Source organism: Chionomys nivalis, chromosome X (assembly GCF_950005125.1).
Source record: "Chionomys nivalis chromosome X, mChiNiv1.1, whole genome shotgun sequence".
NCBI classification, from domain to species: domain Eukaryota; kingdom Metazoa; phylum Chordata; class Mammalia; order Rodentia; family Cricetidae; genus Chionomys; species Chionomys nivalis.
In genome coordinates, this window is record NC_080112.1 from 26,231,910 (window position 1) to 26,252,503 (window position 20,594).

Below are 20,594 nucleotides of genomic sequence, written 5' to 3' on the forward strand. Positions count from 1 at the left end.
AGTCACAGGGTGATCATGGAGGGAGTTCTGTGGGTGAGTTCAAGGTTCTACAGGGTAAATCACGGGAGTGTGTGGAGTCAGTGTTAAAGGTTTGTAAGGCCAGACATGGGCTATTTCTGCAGTGATGGAAGCTATGAATGATGAAGGGATGGGAGAGGTCTGTGGGGTTAGTTACATGACATTGCTAGGATTAGGAATTAAATGTCTCTCAGTGTTATAATTAAAGATATTTTATTTCCCGGTTTTGAAAATTGCCACCATCACGGACCCCCTCCCCCCTTACATCTTTTCCCCAATGGTTCCCGGCAGTAGCTCCACACATTCTCTACCTTTCCTGACTGCCTCTTTTTGTGCTTACTCCTCAGTCGGAATGTGACTAATCAGATAGTTCTGACCCTCCAACCTGTGGGAGGAGGACTTGGGTCTTCTGGGAGGTGGGCAGAGCGCCTCAGCAACGGTGTTCCAGCCCACTCTACTGCTCTTTAGTTATGCTTGCTTTTAGTTTTCATGACCTTGCTGTCCAGCATGCTCTGGGCATGCGTGAGATGCTTTATGGAATCAAGCACGAGGACTCCAGGTACCACCAGCCATATGCCATTCATGATAACAAAGTAAAACCAGAAATAAAGGGGGTGGCCTAGCTCCCCATGCTGGAAGCCATCGCGCTGCTCTGTCAGGAAGTACAGCACATCCCCGTATATCTGGCCTGTGGGAGGCAAGAGAAGGAAAAGCTCTTGTGAGGACAAGGAAGCTAAGCCAGACTCTCTTCCATGGCATCTGCCAGGACTCAGAGGCAAAACAAATTCTGAAACTGAAGCTGCAAATCTGAGATAACAAAGTACAAATTTCAGAAGTCAGAGTTTGGGTAATTTTTTTTCTTCCTTTCGGAATTCCCTTCAACCCTCCCCCCACTGTGTGTGTCTGTGTGAGAGAGAGTGTTGGTATGTAGCCTAGGTTGACCTCAAACTCACAATTCTCTTGCCTCAGTCTTCTGAATGCTAGGACTACAAGCATGTACCTCCACACCAAGCAAGAGCATAGAGAATTCAAGCCGGGGCGGTGGTGACGCACACCTTTAATCCCAACACTCGGGAGGCAGAGGCAGGTAGATCTCTGTGAGTTCGAGGCCAGCATGGTCTACAAGAGCTAGTTCCAGGACAGGCTCCAAAGGTACAGAGAAACCCTGTCTTGAACCCCCCCCCCAGAAAGAAAGAGCATAGAAAATTCAACTCAGGAGACCTCAGAGGTCTAGAACTGAAGGGAAGTTTAAAATCCTAGAATTCATGACAACTTGGCATTTCAGGACTAAAGAGTCTAAAGAGAGCTCATATATGCAAACGAAAGAAAAGCTAACACTTTAGGTCCTGATCCTGGAGGACCCAGGGATCCTGGGCAGTATTAACTTTATCAAGTAACCTTCATAGGAGACGCTGATGGAGAAAGAAGAGAAATACACATTCCTCCCGGAGAGGCAAGCTCAGAGAGAGAGAGAGATTTGGATGTTCCAGAATACCAAGGAGCTTATAATTCAGCGTGTCTACCCCTTACTGGATACGTATGCAATCTCACCCACAGGGATGTGCCCAGTAACCCTTGTAGTGCCAGGTGTAAATTTTCTCCTCACCCACAGAGACCACAAGCTGTAGGACAAAGCGGAAGGGCTGCTGGCGGAGAAAGGCAATCACTACCCACAGGCTGAGTGGTCCCCAGAGCAAAGCTGTGATAGTCTCCATAGAGACGATGAAGCCATCATTACTGCAAGAGAAAAGATGAACACTGGCATCATTGTGCTCTGCCCACAGAATAGCTTGTTAGTGCCCCAACTCACCACTGCCCCAAACCAGTACAAGTTTCCACTGACAGAGGCAAAATACTTACAGGATATATCGGCTGTCTCCCTTGGAATACTCTTTCCCTGAGGCAAACAGATACATGAAGAATCGAGTCAGGAAAAGGAAGGCATATTCGTGATAATCACTGTACAACAATCGTTATAATATCCCCATGCCTCAGTTTGTTCAGCTGGCTGATGGAGGGAGCAGTTTTGATTCTAAGGTCTGTGTGTGTATGTAACATGTGTAAAGACTGACACACGATGGTGCTAGGATTGCATGGCACTCGAGGCACATGGTATAACAGGGGGCAGAGATGATGAGGAGTGGGAGAGTCAGGTGTGATGCTGCATGTTTGTAACCCCGGCACTTGAGAGGCAGAGGCAGAAGCAGAGGCAGGAGAATCAGAAGTTCAAGTTCATCTTTTAATTACATAGATATTTAGAAGCCAGCACAGACTGCATGAGATACTGTCTGGAAAAAACTAGAAGATGGCTGCCAGGCAGTGGTGGTGTATACCTTTAATCCCAGCACTCGGGAGGCAGAGGCAGGAGAATTTCTGTGAGTTCAAGACCAGCCTGGTCAACAGAGATAGTTTCAGGCCAGCCAAAACTATGCAGTGAGATCTGTCTCAAAACAAACAACTTGTGGAGGTGGAGAGATCGCTCAGTGGAGGATAAAACACTTGCTGCTCTTGCAGAGGACCTGGGCTCAATGTCCACATAGCGGTTTACAACTGTCCCTAACTGGGTGGGGCATGGTATCATACCCTTTAATGCAAGCCCTCGGGAGGCAGAAGCAGTCGGGGCAGAAGCAGTCGACCTGTGTGAGTTCAAGGCCAGCCTGATCTACTACATAGCAAGTTCCAAGCCAGCCAGATCTACATGAGACTGAAAAAAAAATAATAATAAGCAGTGAATGTCATGTGTGCATTTTGGGCTGGAGAGATGGTTCAGCCATTAAGAGCACTGACTGCTCTTCTGGAAGGCAGGGCACTCACATAGTGGCTCACAATCCTCTTTTAACTCCAAGCCGGACAGTGGTGGTGCACACCTTTAGTCCCAGGACTTGGAAGGCAGAGGCAGGCGGATCTCTGTGAGTTCGAGGCCAGCCTGGTCTATGGAGGGAGTTCCAGGACAGGCTCCAAAGCTACAGAGAAACCCTGTCTCGAAAAACAAAACAAACAAAAACCTCTTTAGCTCCAGTCCTGGGGTTCCAATTCCCTCTTTTGGCCTTTGCAGGTATTGCATACATTTAGCATATAGACATACAGGTAGGTAAAACACCTTTGCACATAAAAACTACCTTTAAAATTATTAATTAAAAAAAGATTTTAAAAAGAACAGCCATCCCTATCTTCAGTTTCAAGGGATCTGGTGCCTTTTCCCTGCCTCCACAGGCATGCAAACAGCACATACACGCATATTCAGGAAGAGCACTCATATGAATAAATGAAAATTACTTTATTTTTTAACTTATTTATTTCTATCTAAGGCTGTGTGTGCGTGCGTGTGCATGTGTGTATCACATGTATATAGGTGTTTGGAGGCCAGAGAGGTATCAGATTCCCTGGAGCTAGTTATAGTCATTTGTGAAATGCCTGATATGGGCGCTGGGAATTGAACTCAGATCCTCTGAAAGGACGGCAGTAAATGTTCTTAACCATTGAGCCATCTCTACAACCCTATTTTATTTATTTATTTATTTATTTTTTTACTTGTTAATTAGAGTATTTTTCTTTTTTATTAATTAATTTATTTAATTATTAAAGATTTCTGCCTCTTCCCCGCCACCACCTCCCATTCCCTCCCCCTCCCCCAATCAAGTCTTCCTTCCTCCTCAGCCCAAAGAGCAAGCAGTTTTCTCTGCCCTGTGGGAGGTCCAAGGACCACCCACCTCCATCCAGGTCTATTAAGGTGAGCATCCAAACTACTCTCTCTCTCTGTATGTATGTATGTATGTATGTATGTATGTATGTATGTATGTGCAGTGAGCTCAGAGGCCACAAGAGAGTGTTAGTTCCCCTGGGACTGGAGTTACAGATGGTTGTGAGCCACCACGTGGATGCTGGGAATTGAACCCGGGTCCTCTGCAAGAACAGCCAGTGTTCTTAACCACTGAGCCATCTCTCCAGCCCCAAATTAATAAATGTTTTTAAAAAACAAAAAACAAAAAGAATCTCAGCACAGATAACAACTGCTTAGGCTTTGAAACGAACAGAACTAAAAAAGAAAGAAAGGAAGGAAGGAAGAAAGAAAAAAGTAAGCAAGCATGGGGGGTGGTGCTTAAATATCAAAGCCAATCTCTACCCAGAAAAATTCCCTCCCACAGTACAAGAACTCGGGACTCACAGAGTTGGGATAAGAAGGCTTGGTCTTCAAGAAGGATGTCATGGTAGAAAGAGAACCAGCCCTCGATCACAAGGTGAATGAATGTACAAACAGTAAACCAGCACAGGGCCAGTCGACGCCAAGTTCCAAGTGGGACAACGGAAGCTCGATCAGACAACAGCCACGTGATCACAATTAGGACCCCAGAGACGGAGAATAGGCCAGCCAAAATATGCCAGGTCGGGAGGTCATTAGGCACAAAGTTGTCCAGCCTCAGGTGCCTGGGCCAGTATGGGTGTAAGGGGCCCATATTGGTGGTCATGCTTCTATGGGCCGCTGGCTGCTTGGAGATAAACAGGGAGAAAAAAGGAACAGAAAAACCTGGGCAAACAAAAAGTACATGGTGAGATAATTAAACCAAATCCAAATAGTTTGCAATAAGAAATGTAAATGAGCCGGGTGGTGGTGGTGGTGCAGGCTTTTCATCCTATCCGAAGGCAGAGGCAGGTGGATTTCTGTGAGTTCGAGGACAGCCTGGTCTACAGAGCTAGTTCCAGGACAGCTAGGGCTGTTAAACGGAGAAACCCTGTCCTGTTACACGGAAAAAACAAACAAACAAAATGTAAATGAACTGGATCCATTATTTAACAGAATTACTATAAGCCTGGAGGATTAAAAACAGACCAATTTTAGTGGGACCTAGTATCACAGGCTAGAGTCCCAGCACTTGAAGGCAGGTGGATCTCTGTTGACTTTGAGGCCAGCCTAGTTTACATAGTGAGTTCAAGGTCAGCCAGGGCTATACAGTGACGCTCTCTGTCTCAGAGGGAGGGGTGGGAAGGAGAAAGAGGGGGAAAATAATCAAGAAAAAAACTCTAATTTTGAGTCATTTCAAAGAATATAACTAGGGCTGGAGAGATGTACTTGTTCTGGCAGAGACCTGGGTTCAATTCCCAGCACTCACACAGTGGCTCACAACCATCTGTAACTCCAGTTCCAGGGTGCTCCAACACCTTCTTCTGGCTTCTCTGGATACATACATATATACATATATGCAGGCAAAATAATCATACATATAAAATAAAATTAATCTTTAAAAAGACTAACTAAAATACGAATCTACATAAATAATAAAGGCTTGTCCCAAGTCATTGGGAGGCCTCGCAATAAGAAATGGGCCTGGCTCGAGACTGGTGAGACTGGAGAGCTAGCTAGGAAAAAAAGTGGGCATGAGAAGGTAAAAGGTCGTCCTCGTTCTCTTGGTAATGGTGTCAGGGATTTTGACATACTTAACCAGTCCACCTGTAAGAGAACTATACCCTGTTTCTGGGAAACAGCAAACACAAAACTGTCAAAACTGAGTTAATAAACTTAAGTCCAGTGTCCTTGCCAAATGTGTGTAGTTATAACAGTGTGTGGTTAACACATGCCTGAAATCCCAACATTCTGGAAGCTGAGGCTGAAGGATTGCTATGAGTTCCAGGCTAGCCTGGTCTACATAAAAAGTTCCAGAGTAGCCAGAGCTATATAGCAAGATCCTATATTCAAACAAACATACAAACTTCGAGACTAAACAGCTTCCCCAGGCCCCTAAATTAGATATATAGCTTCTGCTGGGCACCTAGGTGCATTCCTCTCTGAATACTCTTCCAAGTGCAGCTTTCTGCTGGAGCAAACTCACTAACTTGCTTCATGGTGATACATCCTAGCATTTTCTTACACGGCAGGCAGGTTTCAAGGCCTCCGTGAGCCTAAGTAGAGGCCCCCCGAGGCTCCAAGGGATCCTCAGGCTGCACTGCTAAGCTACACTGAGTTGTATTTCCTGTTTGTTATTAGTCAGACAGCCCTCAAGGGGGTCACAACGTGGCAAAGGACACACGTACAAGTCCTGATCCCAGTCCTCTTGGTCACCTCTGGTGGAGGTGACAAGAACCAAAGGCCTTGATCTCAGCCCTCAGGGGTCACAATCTAGTGCAGGACACACAGCGATCAGTCCTGACCACAGCCCGCATTGGTCACATTCTGGTGGGAGAGTCACTGTCAGCAAGCCAGGTACCAGCACTTGGAGCTCAGTTTGGTAGACAGACACAGGAACAAAGATAGCCTGGGTTCGCTCGGGAGACAATGGTAGGGATCATTCAATTGGAAGCTACTCCTACCCGCACGGTCCAAGAAAAGCAGTTGGGAGGCTGCAGAGATGACCAATCAGAGCAACAGCCCTATGCACCACGCTCCAAAAGCCATACTCCAGGAAATTAGTGTGCCGTGCCGCCAACAAGTCAGGAGTAGCAAAGGCAGGTCTCACGGGTGGTGCTAACCAGAAAAAAGGGGAACCGAGCCCAGAGACCACCAATCACAACCAGAACCTTCCACTGCAGCTGCCCAACTAGAGGGCGAGTCTTCCGTCGTCTGGACAACGGCTTTAGGGCCCAGGTCCCGCGCAGGCGCTGGGTAGGGCAGGGCTCCAAGGCAGGCGGCTGTCGAGGAGGGCCTGGGCACAAGTCGGGGACTTGGGTAGGCTGGCAGGGAGAGAGCACTCACCTAGGCGGCGCGATCGCAGGGCCTCTTCTTAGTACAGGCTTGCGACTTTCCAGGCAGACCTGAGCGCTCCCAAATAGCCCCAGTTCCGCCCTCGCTACTTCCCCGCCTAATGGAGCGAACCAATAGTGAAGTGGAGGAGGTGGCTTCTGCCAATAGGAGTCCTCCGTATGTCTCGGGCCCTGTCCTCGTCCATGGTGCCATCTTCCCTGTTGGCTGAGACTAAGTCAGGAGTTGGGTGGAGACCAGGATCCTCCAAGGTCGGTGGGCATTTTCTGCCAATAGGAAATCTACACTAGTCTGGGCTCCAATTTCCCCGCCCCTTTATCCATCGCGGAAGATAACGAAGCGGTAAATCTTGAACATTTGCTAATGAATAGGCATTGCGTGGCCCTCTATCTCTTAATTTTCTAGGCAACATCAGTTCCCAGGCCCATCCCTAGTCCGAATGCAAAGAAAATATGACAGGTAGATCGCATTCTGCACAAACCTAACGCCCACCTGAGCTCAGAACTCCCCAGCCCTGACAGCAGCGGCCGCGCTCACCAGTCCCTACTTCAAATCGAAACTATTCAAAACCCTCACTCCTGCTGAGCAATTGATGTGGAGACTCTCAGCCGTGCCAGTTCTTAAGAGCCAAACAGAACATGGCGCTAAACCAGTGGGCAAGCACACCTCGTCAGCATTCAGTCAGAAAACACCCATTTTCAGCATTATAACCTGCAACACTTAGTCCTACTGACCAGTAGACATCAATCCTTCGTCTGTCCTAATTTGAGCAACCAATCAGAATAAGGGTCACTCAATTCTTTATCATTTACTATTAGTGCTCCTCTCCCCCACCCCACCCCACCCCCACAGCTATTCCTGTTCCACACAAGCAGGACCACTATCAGCCAATCATGAGCAATCTTAAATTCACCGCAAACAGATAACAATCTGCTCCCGCTTGTGAGTTTCAGTTTCCAAATCCTTATCTGTGGTACTCCTTCTTTGCTCTCTCCTCTTCCCTTCTGAGCAGTGAAGAATGAGCCTGTTTCGTATTTCTACTTTTATTTGACAATAACAAACTGCATATAAAAAGGGAGAAGGCAGGCGTGGAGGCCCTAGATCTGCTCCTCTCTGCATCCCCAAGTATCCACCACTCCTAGGCCCCAACGAGGACCACCCCCTTCCCGCCTGGTAGTGGGGTGGGGATTGACAGGCAAGGGAAGGTTGTGTATGTTTGCGTGTTATGTATAGGGGTGTTGGGGCTCAAGAATAGAGAGGGTCAAGGAGTAGAGAAAGGGCCTTCCCTCATCCCCCCATGGGGGTTGGTACCCTAAGGAGGGGTCTTGAAGGGAATTATGAGGGTCATATGCTTCAGCCTATGAGACGGTAGAAGATCCAGCATCCAAAAGTGACCCAGTGACTGGCCCAGCTGAGCTCTGACCACTTGTGGACAGTGTATGCCATGCCGTAGCCCTGTAGGAGAGAAAGAGGTTGTGGTTCTGAAATTCAAGGACAGAGTCTCTCAGGAAAAGCCATCCTTTGCCCAGGGATATTTGGTATGTCCTCGTATACCTAAGCGGCAGACAGGTCTAGGTACTTATGAAGGGTAACCAGGTAGTGTTTTTCATTCCTTAAAGATCATTTCAAGGGGATGAGTGTATAGCTTGATGGTAGGGTGTGTGTTTTTATGCAGGAGACCCTGGGTTTTGATTTCTAGCAGCAACAAAAAGGTCATTTTAAAAACAAGATAAGGGGTTGGAGAGATGGCTCAGTGGTTAAGAGCACTGACTGCTCTTCCAAAGGTCCTGAGTTCAATTCCCAGCAACTACATGGTGGCTCACAACCATCTGTAATGAGGTCTGGTGCCCTCTTCTGGACTTCAGGCATACACAGAGACAGAACATTGTATACATAATAAATAAATAAATATTAAAAAAAATTAAAAATATAAAAACAAGATGATGTGCTGGATGCGGTGGGTTGTGCTGTTATCTAAGTCTCTGCAATATGAAATAATTGGAAATCTGAGCGTCTATCAATAAGGAACAAAATAAACCATGTTGAACTCTTGCAATGGAAAAAAATGAAGATGCTATGTGCTTAAAAAACTGGGGTAAGCAAGGTGTGGAGGCCCATGCCTTTAATCCCAGTACTTGGGAGGCAGAGGCAGGCCGATCTCTGTGAGTTTGAGGCCAGCCTGATCTACGGAGCTAGTTCCAGGACAGTCAGGACTGTTACACAGAGAAACTTTGTCTTAGGGGAAAAACCTGGAGGAAAGAAATTAAATTAATTAAATATATTGTGTGTATGTTTGACATGCTTTTGAGGAAGACAGTTAATAAATGAATTAAAATGTTTGCTTGTGCATTTTGCAGTGACATCTCCAATGGTTACTTTGTGTTTGTTTTGGGTGCTAAGAATCACATTTCAACCATGGTAGACAAGGGCTCTACCACTGTGGGCTCTACATTCCCACCTCTAATGTATTTTTTGTTTGTTTTTTTGTTTGTTTGTTTGGTTTTTTTGAGATGGGTTCTCTCTATGTAGCCCTGTCTGGCCTTGAACTCATTCTGTAGACCAGGCTGACCTCAGACTCATAAAAATTACCTGCCTCTGCCTCCTGAGTGCTGGCACTAGCAGCATGCATCACCACACCCATTCCTAAAATGTTTTTAAAAATGTTAAAGAAGGGCTGGAGAAATGGCTTAGCGGTTAAGAGCACTGATTATTCTTCCAGAGGTCCTGAGTTCAACTCCCAGCAACCACATGGTGGCTCACAACCACCTGTAATAAGATCTGGTACCAACTTCTGGCCTGCAGGGACGAACACGTGCAGGCAGAACATTTACATAATAAATAAATAAATCTTTAAAAAAATGTTAAAGAAAGCCTGGCATAGTGGTGTATACCTTGTAATCTCATGTATTTGGGAGGCTGAAGCAAGGATGATCTTTTTTATATATCTCAAAAAGAAACTCAAGTGGGCATGACAGCTGATATGTAATCTTTTTTTTTCCAGACAGAGTTTCTCTGTGTAGCCCTGGCAGTACTCCCAGATCTTACTCTGTGAACCAACCAGGCTATCCTTGAACTCAGAGATCCATCAACCTCTACCTCCCAAAGTGCTGCTGGGATTAAAGCCATGTAATCTTGGCACTAGGGAGGCTGAGATTTGAGAAAAAGGATTCAAACTAGCCTGGACTAATACAGAACCCAGGAATGAAACAACAACAACAAAAACCAGGACCAAACAAATCCAAATCTCTCTCTTTTTTTTTTTTTTTTTGGTTTTTCGAGACAGGGTTTCTCTGTGGTTTTGGAGCCTGTCCTGGAACTAGCTCTTGTAGACCAGGCTGGCCTCAAACTCACAGAGATCCGCCTGCCTCTGCCTCCCGAGTGCTGGGATTAAAGGCGTGCGCCACCACCGCCCGGCTCCAAATTTCTTTTGAGTCAATGTTTTTCTACGAACTCACTGTAATACAGAGACCAGGCTGGCCTTGAACTCACAGAGACCCACTTGTCTCTGCCTCCCAAGTGCTGGAACTAAAGTTGTGCACTGCCATGCCAGGCTGCAAACCCAAGATTTTGTTTTGAATGAAAATTTTAAAATATTCTTAATTAGGAAAAAACCATGAAAATTTATTTTCAGGTAAGAATTTAAAAATCAGGGGGCTGGAGAGATGGCTCAGAGGTTAAGAGCATTGCCTGCTCTTCCAAAGGTCCTGAGTTCAATTCCCAGCAACCACATGGTGGCTCATAACCATCTGTAATGGGGTCTGGTGCCCTCTTCTGGCCTGCAGGCATATACACAGACAGAATATTGTATACATAATAAATAAATGAACATTAAAAAAAAAAAAAGAATTTAAAAATCAGGCTGGGTGGTGGTGGCGCACACCTTTAATCCCAGCACTCAGGAGGCAGAAGCAGGCAGATCTCTGTGAGTTCGAGGCCAACGTGGTCTACAAGAGTGAGTTCCAGGACAGACTCCAAAACTACAGGGAAACCCTGTCTCCAAAACAAAACATAAATTTTAGGTTTTGTTTGTTTGTTTGTTTTTTCAAGACAGGGTTTCTCTGTGTAACAGCCCTGAACTGTCCTGGAACTCACTTTGTAGACCAGGCTGGCCTCGAACTCACTGAGATCCACTTGACTCTGCCTCCTGAGTGCTGGGATTAAACACGTGTGCTGCCACTACCCAGCCAAGGTGATTTTTCTAAAAGTAAAGTCTCAATTATGTTACCCAGGTGGCAACATTCCTGGGCTCACACATTCCTGCCTCAGTGTCCCAAGTCGCTGGCACCTGTAGATATGCATCATCACTCCAAGGAACATAAATTTTAAAGCAGAATCCAGGGCTGGGATGTAGCTTGATTGGTAGCATACAGGAAGCCCTGAAATCCATCCCCAGCACACATAACCTGGATCTGGACAGACATGTCTATAATCTAGCACATGGAAGGTGTGTGCAGGATGACTAGAAAGAAGTTCAAGGTTGTCTTTGCCTAATAATGAGCTTGAGGCTAATCTGGGTTACATGAGTGTCTCTTTCTCTGTGTGTGTGTCTCTGTCTCTCTCTGTCTCTGTCTCTCTCTCTCACACACACAGATATGCGGGGTGAGGGTGCGGGAGGGCTGGAGTGTGTAACATAGTGGAATGCTTACATGTCTTGCACCAAGCCCTTGGTTTCATCTCTAGCAGTCCATAAAACTGGGCTGTGGTGGTGCCTGCCTGTCATTTCAACCCTTGGGAGGTAAATAATGAGTCTGAGGCCAGCCTGGAATACATGAAACCCTTCCCTCAAAGTTATACACAAAAGTAAAACCTGGGGCCAGGAGGCAAAGCAAATGTATATAACACGAGGGAGGACGTGGGTTCAGTTCCTAACAGTTAAACAGAGAGAAAAGCTTGGATTTTGTATTCTGTCTCAGAAGAATGGATTTTAGAGGGTAAATAAGTAAATATTGCAGTTTACTCAAAGGAAAGAGCCAGCAGTGTGACTAAATTTGAGGGACAATGGGAAAGATGGAGCAAGGCATTTGTACAAGCTAAACCACGTGACCTTGGCTTGGCCTCACTGCCTTGGTCTTCAAGGTTCTCCCAACTGCCAACCCTGGCCCACCTCCCAGCCCAGGGCACCACCTCACCTGCTCCTCTGTGGTGTCCTCCACATCGACATCAAACAGGGAGCCCAGGTAGGCCAAGTGGAAGACAGCCAGGGCCCCAAAGAGCAAGTTTAAGGCTCGTACCCTCAGGCCCTGTGGGGGACAGATGGATATATTTAGCAGTTGGACCTGCCCACTGTCCCCCACCACCACCTGTGCAGGGAAGCCCAGGGGGACACAAGGCACTGTGGGTCCCGGGAATGAGGATGCCCAGGGTACCCCGAGATAGGAAAGAGATGGTTCAAGGAGCCTCTTATGGGAGCTCAGAGATATCCAAGGACGAGGGTGTTGGTAACCACGAGGGCGTCCAGGTTGGGGGAGATGCGAGCGTTCAGGCAGAGGAGCAAGAATGGTGGTGAGGGCTTTGAGCCAGGGGTTATGGTGATGAGCATCGTTGCCGGGTGGGAGACAAATGTGAGGTTGTCTGCATTTCTTATGGCAAACAGAATGAAAACAACAACAAAACCAAAACAAATCCCACCCTGACCTAGAGGGCCCGTCTTTCCCCTCTCCCCATCACTCTGCTCAGGCCACGCAGGCCTCCTCACTGTTCCTCCAAGATTCCCATGTTGGGGTGGGACTTTATGCTGGGTATCCCCTTTTCCTGAGATGCTTCCCTCCCTTACCTCTTTTACTTAAAGAACTCACAAGTTGCCTCACCTATGGAGGCTTTCCTGATCTTCCCAATGAAAAGGGAAACCACCACCACACTTCCCATCCCCTTTCCCTTTTTTTTTTTTTTTTTTTTTTTTTTTTTTTGGTTTTTCGAGACAGGGTTTCTCTGTGGTTTTGGAGCCTGTCCTGGAACTAGCTCTTGTAGACCAGGCTGGTCTCGAACTCACAGAGATCCGCCTGCCTCTGCCTCCCGAGTGCTGGGATTAAAGGCGTGCGCCACCACCGCCCGGCCTCCCCTTTCCCTTATGCTTTGCGCTACTCACAACCTGACAAACTACTATTAGCCTTGACTGAATTTACTGTCTCCTCAATTAAAATCTTTGTCCCACGGGGCCAGGACTTTGGCCTGCTTTGTTCACCACTTTGTCTCCAGCACCTAGAACCAGCAGGTGCTCAATAAATGTTCAGTGGGGGGGAACGAATGCCAGGTGTGTATACAGCAGGTGCTCAATAAATGCCTGTTAGAGAAACAGATGCGAGTGAATAGAGGCGAGGTTTTAGGAATGGCTCAGGCACCAGAAGAGGAGGCTGGGCACCCGGAGACAGATACAAGATGGAGACAGAAGTGACATTTTGGAAAGGGCAGTGTTGGGTACAAGGTTACCCATGATGAACTCTCACCAAGCGATGCCGATGTGAACAGTCCGGCAGACAACGCTTCGACAAGATGCAGGCACTGAGGATCTGAGCCAGGCGCTTTCGGAGGACTGGAGAGGGTGGGATGGCAGGTAGTGCGGTTAGTCTTTGGGACCACTGGAGCTGGCCTCCTATGAACCTGCCACCGGGACTGTACCAGGTTCTGTACTCACCATGTTCCACGTAGGTGATAAATGCCAGGGACAGCAGTACCGCAGCCAGGTGGAAACTGAAGCCCTGGAGAGTCGGGGAAGGAGACAATGAGAGTGATGAGGAGACTCTGCTTCCCCCGCCCAGCTTCCCTCCATACAGGTCTGTCTGGCTCACATGCAGGAGGGCACTGGATGCGTAGGTGACCAGCACGGCTGAGAAGGTCCCCAGGCGGAGAGCATTCTTGAAAACATCTGCAGGCGAGAGAGATACAGGTTCAGATTGTCCGGAACATCTACCAGCCCTTGCAGGGAGTGACAGGTAGGAAGATAACCACAATCTGTTGGGGCCCTCAGGATAAAGTCTATGATGTCCTCAACTGTTACAAGCCTGAAAACGAACTCTTAGTCTTCCTTCCATCCTGCTTCAGCCAGACTTCACAAGGCTAGCTAGTCAGTGGCAACTCTCCATCCTTCTAGGTCCTCAGGGCAAAATGCAACCTTCCCAACACACCTACACTCTTAGCAAATCTTATCAGTTCTTCCTTCAGAATCCACCAGAATCCTACATTTCCCTGTGCCCTGTTGCCACCTCTCTTGCTGCTCTGGGCAGCTCCAGCGGCCCCCTCGCTGCTGTCACCCCTCTCTCCACTTGCCTTCATCTAGCCGAAGGGATCCAGTTCCAACCCAAATGACTCTCCTCTGATCCTAGCCCTTCCCGGAGACACTATCTCTCAATGGTCCAGGAGTCTCTTAAGGATCTCTGATCTCATGTCCTGCTACTACCCCACCGTGCTCACTTTGTTCTTCCAATTCTGGTGATATAACTGAACGGCTTGCACGCGCCCTACCCTGGAGTCACGTTTCCATTCCCCTACGACCTTCTTGCCTCCGACACACCGGGCAAACTCGCACCTCAGGGCCTTAGCACCTGCTGTCTCGCCACCTGTCACATTCCTCCCCCACATATCTGCATTCCTTGCTTCTTCAGTGTCCTTAGATCTTTGCTCAAGTGTCAGGAAAACTTGCCCTGGATAAAGTACTTTCCAGACCACTCCCTGTTTCTTCCTGTTTCAACATCACTGTTACTACTCGTGTCGGCATTTATCACTACCTGACTTACTGCGTATTTTTTTCCCTAATTATCCACCCTCCCAATTACCTCTTTTACCAGGTTAGTAAATGTTGTGAGTTTTGTTGTTGTTGTTGTTGTTATTCCTAACATACCTTGTCTTTGAGACAGGACCTCCTGTAGTATCCAAGGCTGACCTAAAACAGCTGTGTAGCTGAGGATGACCTTGAACTTTCAATCCTCCAGCCTCCACCTCCAGAGAGCTGGGATTACAAGCAGGTACCACACACCCAGTTTTTATGTGGTGCTAGGGATCAAAATCTTGGGTTTCATGGCTACTAGACAAGCACTCTACACACTGAGCTACACTAACAGCTAGCCGCTGCTGTGTCTTCAGCTCCCACCATGCAGCAGTTGCCCACTAAATGTTTGCTGTATAAATGTATAAAAGGGTCTGGGTTACCAACTTTTTTGGAGTGGTGACTTGGGGACTCACAGTTATTTAACCAATAAGACATGGGCAGGTTCCAGCTTGTGACAACTTCCACCATGGACCGGGGCAGCTCCACATTCAATGGTCTAGAGACTGTCAGGTCCCTTGTGGGCAAAACAGACATGCCATTACAGTTGGTATCAAGCTAGCTGGATGCTATGCTTCCGTCTTGATTGGTTCCTTCTCAGGATCACCTCCCACCACCCTACACTTCCTCCAGGCAAAACCCTGTGGGAGAAGGGGCCCCAAAACCCTCCCCACCATTCCAGGTGGTCCTTCTCCTCCGTGAAGCCAGCCCCGGCCAATGTGGCTGTAGCCTCAGACAGAAAGCCCACAAAATAGTTGCTGAAGTGGAAGGAGACAGCACTCTCGTAGGCCCGCAGCCACCTGTGAAGAAAGGGCCAGGAAGGAAGGTATTACATCCAGGCCCAGACACGACACCCCCCCTCCACGTCTCAACATCGCGGCCTTGTGGACTCACCTTACCATGGTGCCCCTAGGGCCCCCAGAGGTCAGGAATGCAGCAGAGAGGAGAGAAAAGAGAGTCAGAGAGACCCTGGAAATTGGCCTGAGTTCTTCATAGATAAGACAGAAACACGGTAGCAAAAGAGGCAGACTCTGATGGTCACACACACACACACACACACGGTCAGGTGATTGATTGATTCCACATGGCTCAAATGAATGTATGAGCTGGCATATGACACAGCCCTGCACACTAAAATGGCCACACGGCCAGACAAAAATGTTCTCAGCCTCTCAGCTCTCTACCAGATTCAGTTACCTTATAAGACAATAAAATAAAACCTTAGTGAGACACAGAGACCGTTAAATGCCCACTATGCACACATACACGGTCAATTTCACAGGAAATGTCAAAAGCAAAAGAGTGCCCTGCATTCCAAAACACAAAGGTATTTCAATTAGGCCTGGGCTTTGTGCCCGACAGTTTAACTCAGGGGCACTGGTCAAGTGACTTCACTTTTTTCAGTCTCATTCTCTTTTCTTTTCCGAGACAGGGTTTCGCTGTGGTTTTGGTTCCTGTCCTGGAACTAGCTCTTATAGACCAGGCTGGCCTTGAACTCACAGAAATCCGCCTGCCCCTCCTTCCGAGTGCTGAGATTAAAGGCGTGCAACGCCTAGCCACTTTTTGGAGTCTCATTAGTATCAGACATAACCAAGAGCCAGTGAGTAAGGGTAGCGAGTCATACGATCAAACGGCTAGCAAACAGCCAGATACAGTCCTGGTCAAACAGGCACAGGCTCATAGCTTGTCATAATCCTTTAGGCAGAGAGCACCAAGCAGTTTAAGACGGCAGACAAACTGCAGAGTCAATCACAAGCAGGCACACTGCATGCTGTACAGGCAGACCGAATTACAGATAAGCCAGAATCACTGACCCAGGTTTACTCTAGCCAGTGACAGCCACACAAGCCCACCACTGACAATGCACAGCAAGCCAGTCAGGATTCTCAGCCCAACACTCAGGGAGTCAGTGGCCACAGGCAAACAATTCAACTCTGTTATCAGGAGTCATGGACAATTTTAGAGTCACCAACTAATACACACTTGCCGCTTTCCATTACAGTCACATAGCTTGTTTCTATTGGTACAACAGAAGGACATCCAGACACAGTAGTGTTGGAGTGTCAGTCATACACGGAGTCACTGAGCCAATCTTGGTCAAACAGACATCCACAGACAGACACTTGGTCTCTGTGCAGTAATGTGTAGATGGTCAGTCAGATTCAGATGTCTGGAACCATATGGTCCAAGGCTCTGGCCCAGCCCTGGTCATCCCACTTGCCCTCAGCACCTGCCCTCATTTACCTGGCTTTGCGTTTCTTGCTGTAGTAACAGAAGACAGACAGAAGCATTAAGAGACAGGCTCAGAATTGGGAAGACCCCAGGCTCCTACCCAACCCCCTCACTGCTACACAGGGGCCTTGAAGGCTGTGCTCACTTGCGAAGGAGTCGATCACCGTCGAGGGGGATGAAGTAGGGGAAGAGGTAAGGGCCCACACAAGTGGACAGTACAAGGCACAGCAGGGCCAACGCCAGGCTCCGGGCCACCTTCTTCAGCCATCGGCGGCTCTGTGGGATCAAGGATCCATGAACACTGCCCCATGGCGGCTCCCACAGTCCCTGCCCACCTGGCCACCCAGGAGCTCACCAGTGGGCGGCCTTGGACAGCCTGTAGGTAGCTGTGGAAGGATATCCAGGGCCCAAAGACGATGGTGCCCACAAAGTAGAGGTAGCCCATGAACTCCACAGGTGAGGGCACTGCACCCACCTCGCCCCGGTCCAGGTCGAAGCCCAGAGACACCGCCTTCATGGCCACGATCATCTGGGCCCCTATGTGTGGGGCCCATGGTCAAGTGTATGGACAAGAAAGCATGTCACAATGAAAGATAGGGTGTACCAGGTGTGAGGTGCCAGAAAAGGGAGACACGATGATTTGCAGAAAGAGACAGAGAGACACAGATGCCAGGGGAGAGGGAGACCTGCGCTGTATGTGGTTTAGGAAGGGGGAAAGTCAGGGAGGAAAGAATCAGGGTGGGGGGCTCTTAGGAGATGAGGGGGGGAAGGGGAGCAGAGTTACCCACCTCGCATCTTGTGCCATGTCACGGTGTCCACCATGTGCATCTCACTGAAGGAAAAAAGGTGACGGTCTTGGCCCTATGCTTCCTAGGGCTTTGGACACTACAGGGGGGCATCAAGGTATTGAAGGGGTTCTGCCTTTCTGATGCATACTACATACTAAGGGAAAAAATCCCCAGCGCCCCCTCCAGGGGAAGCCCACGATCAACCCATCCTGTACAGCCTCATGAAAGGAGCAAGTGTTCCAGTCTCCTTCTTCAGGGACACTAGTCACTCTCTCTCTCTGGTGTCTCTTTGGAGAACGGTGATCCCTGACTCCTCCCTTTCTCCTTAGAAGCCCATGCCATCCTATCTAGGACCACTTCATCGAGGCCTTGGGGAGCCGCCTGCCTTCAGGGTGAGGGTGAGGATGCACACCCATACCCCATGAGTAGGTAGATGAGGATGGTGATGGAGAGGAAGACGCCTCGGTGAGAGGAGTGTCGGCAGAGGAACAGCACGAGGTAGCACAGGAGGCTCAGCAGCACGACCCAAACCATGTGCAGCTGGAAGAAGTGGTAGAGGCTGAAGAAGCCTCCTGCCACGGTGCTTGCATGCTTCAGGTAAGACGGTAACCCTTAGGGGACAGGGAAAGAGAAACGGGGGGGGGACAAGAAGTGGGAGGTTGGTGGGTTGGCAGGAAAGAAAAGAGGACTTGGGCAATAGGGCCCACTTTGGGCAAAGGCCTAGAATGTGATGGGGATGAAGGGGACCCAAAGCTACTACTGATGAGCTGGCAAGTGTAGCAAGGTCTGCATTTAAAAAGGAACATCTACTAAGGACATTTCAGGGATCCTGAAAGAAAAAATTATTAATTTATGTTGGACAGTATTGCATCCAGATTAAAATTTTGCAGGGGTGGGGGATGATGGTTGAAGCTATGACTGGGGTTGTGTGTGCTTTTTTTGTTCTCAGGGACCATATACTGAAGGACTTGGGGTGAAATATCATGCTACTATTACTAAAATGGCTCAGGAAGATGGGCAGGTAGGAAGATAGAGCAAGCTGTTTTTTGTTTTTTGGTTGTTTTTTTGTTTTGTTTTGTTTTTTTGTTTTTCAAGACAGGGTTTCTCTGTGGTTTTGGAGCCTGTCCTGGAACTAGCTCTTGTAGACCAGGCTGGTCTCAAACTCACAGGTATCTGCCTGCTTCTGCCTCCCGAGTGCTGGGATTAAAGGCGTGCGCCACCATCGCCCAGCTAGAGCAAGCTGTTATAGCAAAATATGAGCTATGGAAAACCTGGTGATTGATTTATGTGTGTGGTCTTTGTATGTATTACTATTCTTTCAACTTTTCAGTAGCTTTGATATGTACCAAAATAATAAAACTGGGAAAAATTCACTTAAAATGAAAAGGAAAAGGAACAAGAACCTTTGGTTTTCAGAAATCTCTGTATCGTATAGGGATCCTGGGGATTCAGAACTTTCTCATTTGGATATTGACCTGCTATGATTGTGAAAGCTATAGAATCTAAGAACTCAGAAATTTCATCATGCCCTGATTACAGAAATTCATAATGTCAACATTTTGGAAGCCCAGCCTGTGAAAATTTCAACTTGGCAAGACTCTTTAAACCCGTAAATATGATACTTTGCAATATGATACTTGTAACACCAGCATTTCAGGATCTGATTGATAGATAACCTTAGAATATAGACAGCTGAGGATCCCACAATCCCCAAGTGCAAAGAATGCTGAAGGTCATGTCTTAGTTTAACAGGATGTGGCTTGGCATAGTGTGGCTTGAGATGGCTGTACATCAAGAAGGTGTTGTGGTGGAATGGAGCTTAGCTTAATGGATGTGGTGGGATATGCTGGACCTGTAGTGGCCTGGTTTGACATGGCAGGATGTGGCAAGTTAGGATGTGGCAGGGTAAGGTCTATCTTGATATTCATGATTGTGGCAGATTAGAGAAAATCTGATGTGGTGGAACACAATGTGGCAGGCACTTACCCAGTCTCCAAAGGAGGCGGCAGGCAAAGCAGATGGTAAGGAGCAGCCAGATCTGGTCAAGGCCCTGTTGGACAGTAGGCAGGAGACAGCCCTGCAGTAGCTGCTGGAAAAATTCCTGGCGGCTGAAGGTTGCCATTGTGGATCCACACAAATGGATGGACAGATGGGTCTGCCAAAGGGAGGACACAGAGACAGTAATATGTCCACGGGGCTACCCACAATCAAGGTTTGGACTTGAGCACTCAGGACTTCTGTTTGGGGCTGCCAAATCCCCAGCGTGGTATTGGAAGGCTGGGGGGGGGGGGGAGGATGTGAATCAGGTACTTCAAGCTGAGCCACCAACTGTGCTATCAGCGGGTGTTCTAGATGCACCGTGACTCGCAGGGAATGAAGGACCTGTGTATCTTGAATGCTGTGAACAGTCCAGTCCAATGATGATAGAATGATATGTATTCTAGACCTATATATCAAATGGGGCGGAAGAAGTGGGCTCCTTGGTTTCCAAGGTAGTCACTCAGTGTGGAGAGCAGAAAGGGGGAGCCTGTGACACTTAGGGGCCGTGTGCATCTCTCCTTGTATGGATGTATCCTCCGCGAGCTTCATCTTACCCCACTCAGCAAAAAGCGGCCAACAAAGCCCTGCCCTGGTCGAGGGACTGCAGGAAAGTGGAAGTGTTGGCAGGGGACATAGCAGGGAGGGAAGTCCTATAGGTGATGCGGACGAGGTCCCAGGACAGGAGGTACAGATCCGTGCCCAGGAGGCCAGCTTAAGGATGGGAACGTGGGAGCCGCGCGCACACTACTGGAGACCTACCTGACGGAAAGGAAGCCGTGGTCCTGGGGGCCGGGGACGTGCACTGCTGACACCGTCGCCACCTCCTCCGGGCAGCCTCCCCCGCAGGCCGCAAGGCCGGGACCAGCAGTGGCTCCCAGGGCGGCGCGGCGGAGCGGGCCCTTTAAATCCCGGGGCGGGCCAGCGGCTGAGTTTCTCCAATCGGAGAGCGGGAGCGGGGCGGGGACCGGGAGGAGTGAGCCAGAGCATCGCGAGGAGGAGCAGCAAGGTTGAGGGGCACGGGGCGCTGGAGCACGTCGGCGCACGGAGGGTTCGCGGGTGCCCTTTT

At 48.5% G+C, this 20,594-nt stretch overlaps 2 protein-coding genes across 5 annotated transcripts; both read right to left on the reverse strand.

The window, feature by feature from the left end:
- Positions 1 to 217: 217 nt before the first annotated feature.
- Ebp (EBP cholestenol delta-isomerase) lies at positions 218 to 7,182 on the reverse strand. 2 transcript variants are annotated; one of them, XM_057759677.1, is made up of 5 exons: positions 6,704 to 7,182; positions 4,184 to 4,502; positions 1,879 to 1,915; positions 1,625 to 1,755; positions 218 to 706 (listed from the first exon to the last, which is right to left on the reverse strand). In XM_057759677.1, exons 2-5 carry the CDS (start codon positions 4,482 to 4,484, stop codon positions 483 to 485), a joined length of 693 nt encoding a protein of 230 aa, XP_057615660.1. In that variant the 5' UTR covers positions 4,485 to 4,502; positions 6,704 to 7,182; the 3' UTR covers positions 218 to 482. The 2 variants fall into 2 exon arrangements, with proteins under 2 accessions (XP_057615660.1, XP_057615659.1); XM_057759676.1 differs by having other exon boundaries at positions 4,184 to 4,543; positions 6,704 to 7,134.
- A 571-nt stretch (positions 7,183 to 7,753) lies between these two features.
- Porcn (porcupine O-acyltransferase) lies at positions 7,754 to 20,425 on the reverse strand. Of its 3 annotated transcripts, XM_057760266.1 has the most exons (15): positions 20,288 to 20,425; positions 19,475 to 19,643; positions 17,907 to 18,099; positions 17,489 to 17,532; positions 17,056 to 17,237; positions 16,846 to 16,976; positions 16,713 to 16,730; positions 15,363 to 15,377; positions 15,143 to 15,268; positions 14,885 to 14,985; positions 13,495 to 13,571; positions 13,341 to 13,404; positions 13,153 to 13,238; positions 11,839 to 11,949; positions 7,754 to 8,164 (listed from the first exon to the last, which is right to left on the reverse strand). In XM_057760266.1, the coding sequence occupies exons 2-15, from the start codon at positions 19,608 to 19,610 to the stop codon at positions 8,063 to 8,065; spliced, it is 1,386 nt and encodes a 461-aa protein (XP_057616249.1). In that variant the 5' UTR covers positions 19,611 to 19,643; positions 20,288 to 20,425; the 3' UTR covers positions 7,754 to 8,062. The 3 variants fall into 3 exon arrangements, with proteins under 3 accessions (XP_057616249.1, XP_057616252.1, XP_057616253.1); XM_057760269.1 differs by lacking the exon at positions 16,713 to 16,730; XM_057760270.1 differs by lacking the exons at positions 15,363 to 15,377; positions 16,713 to 16,730.
- Between the last annotated feature and the right edge of the window lie 169 nt (positions 20,426 to 20,594).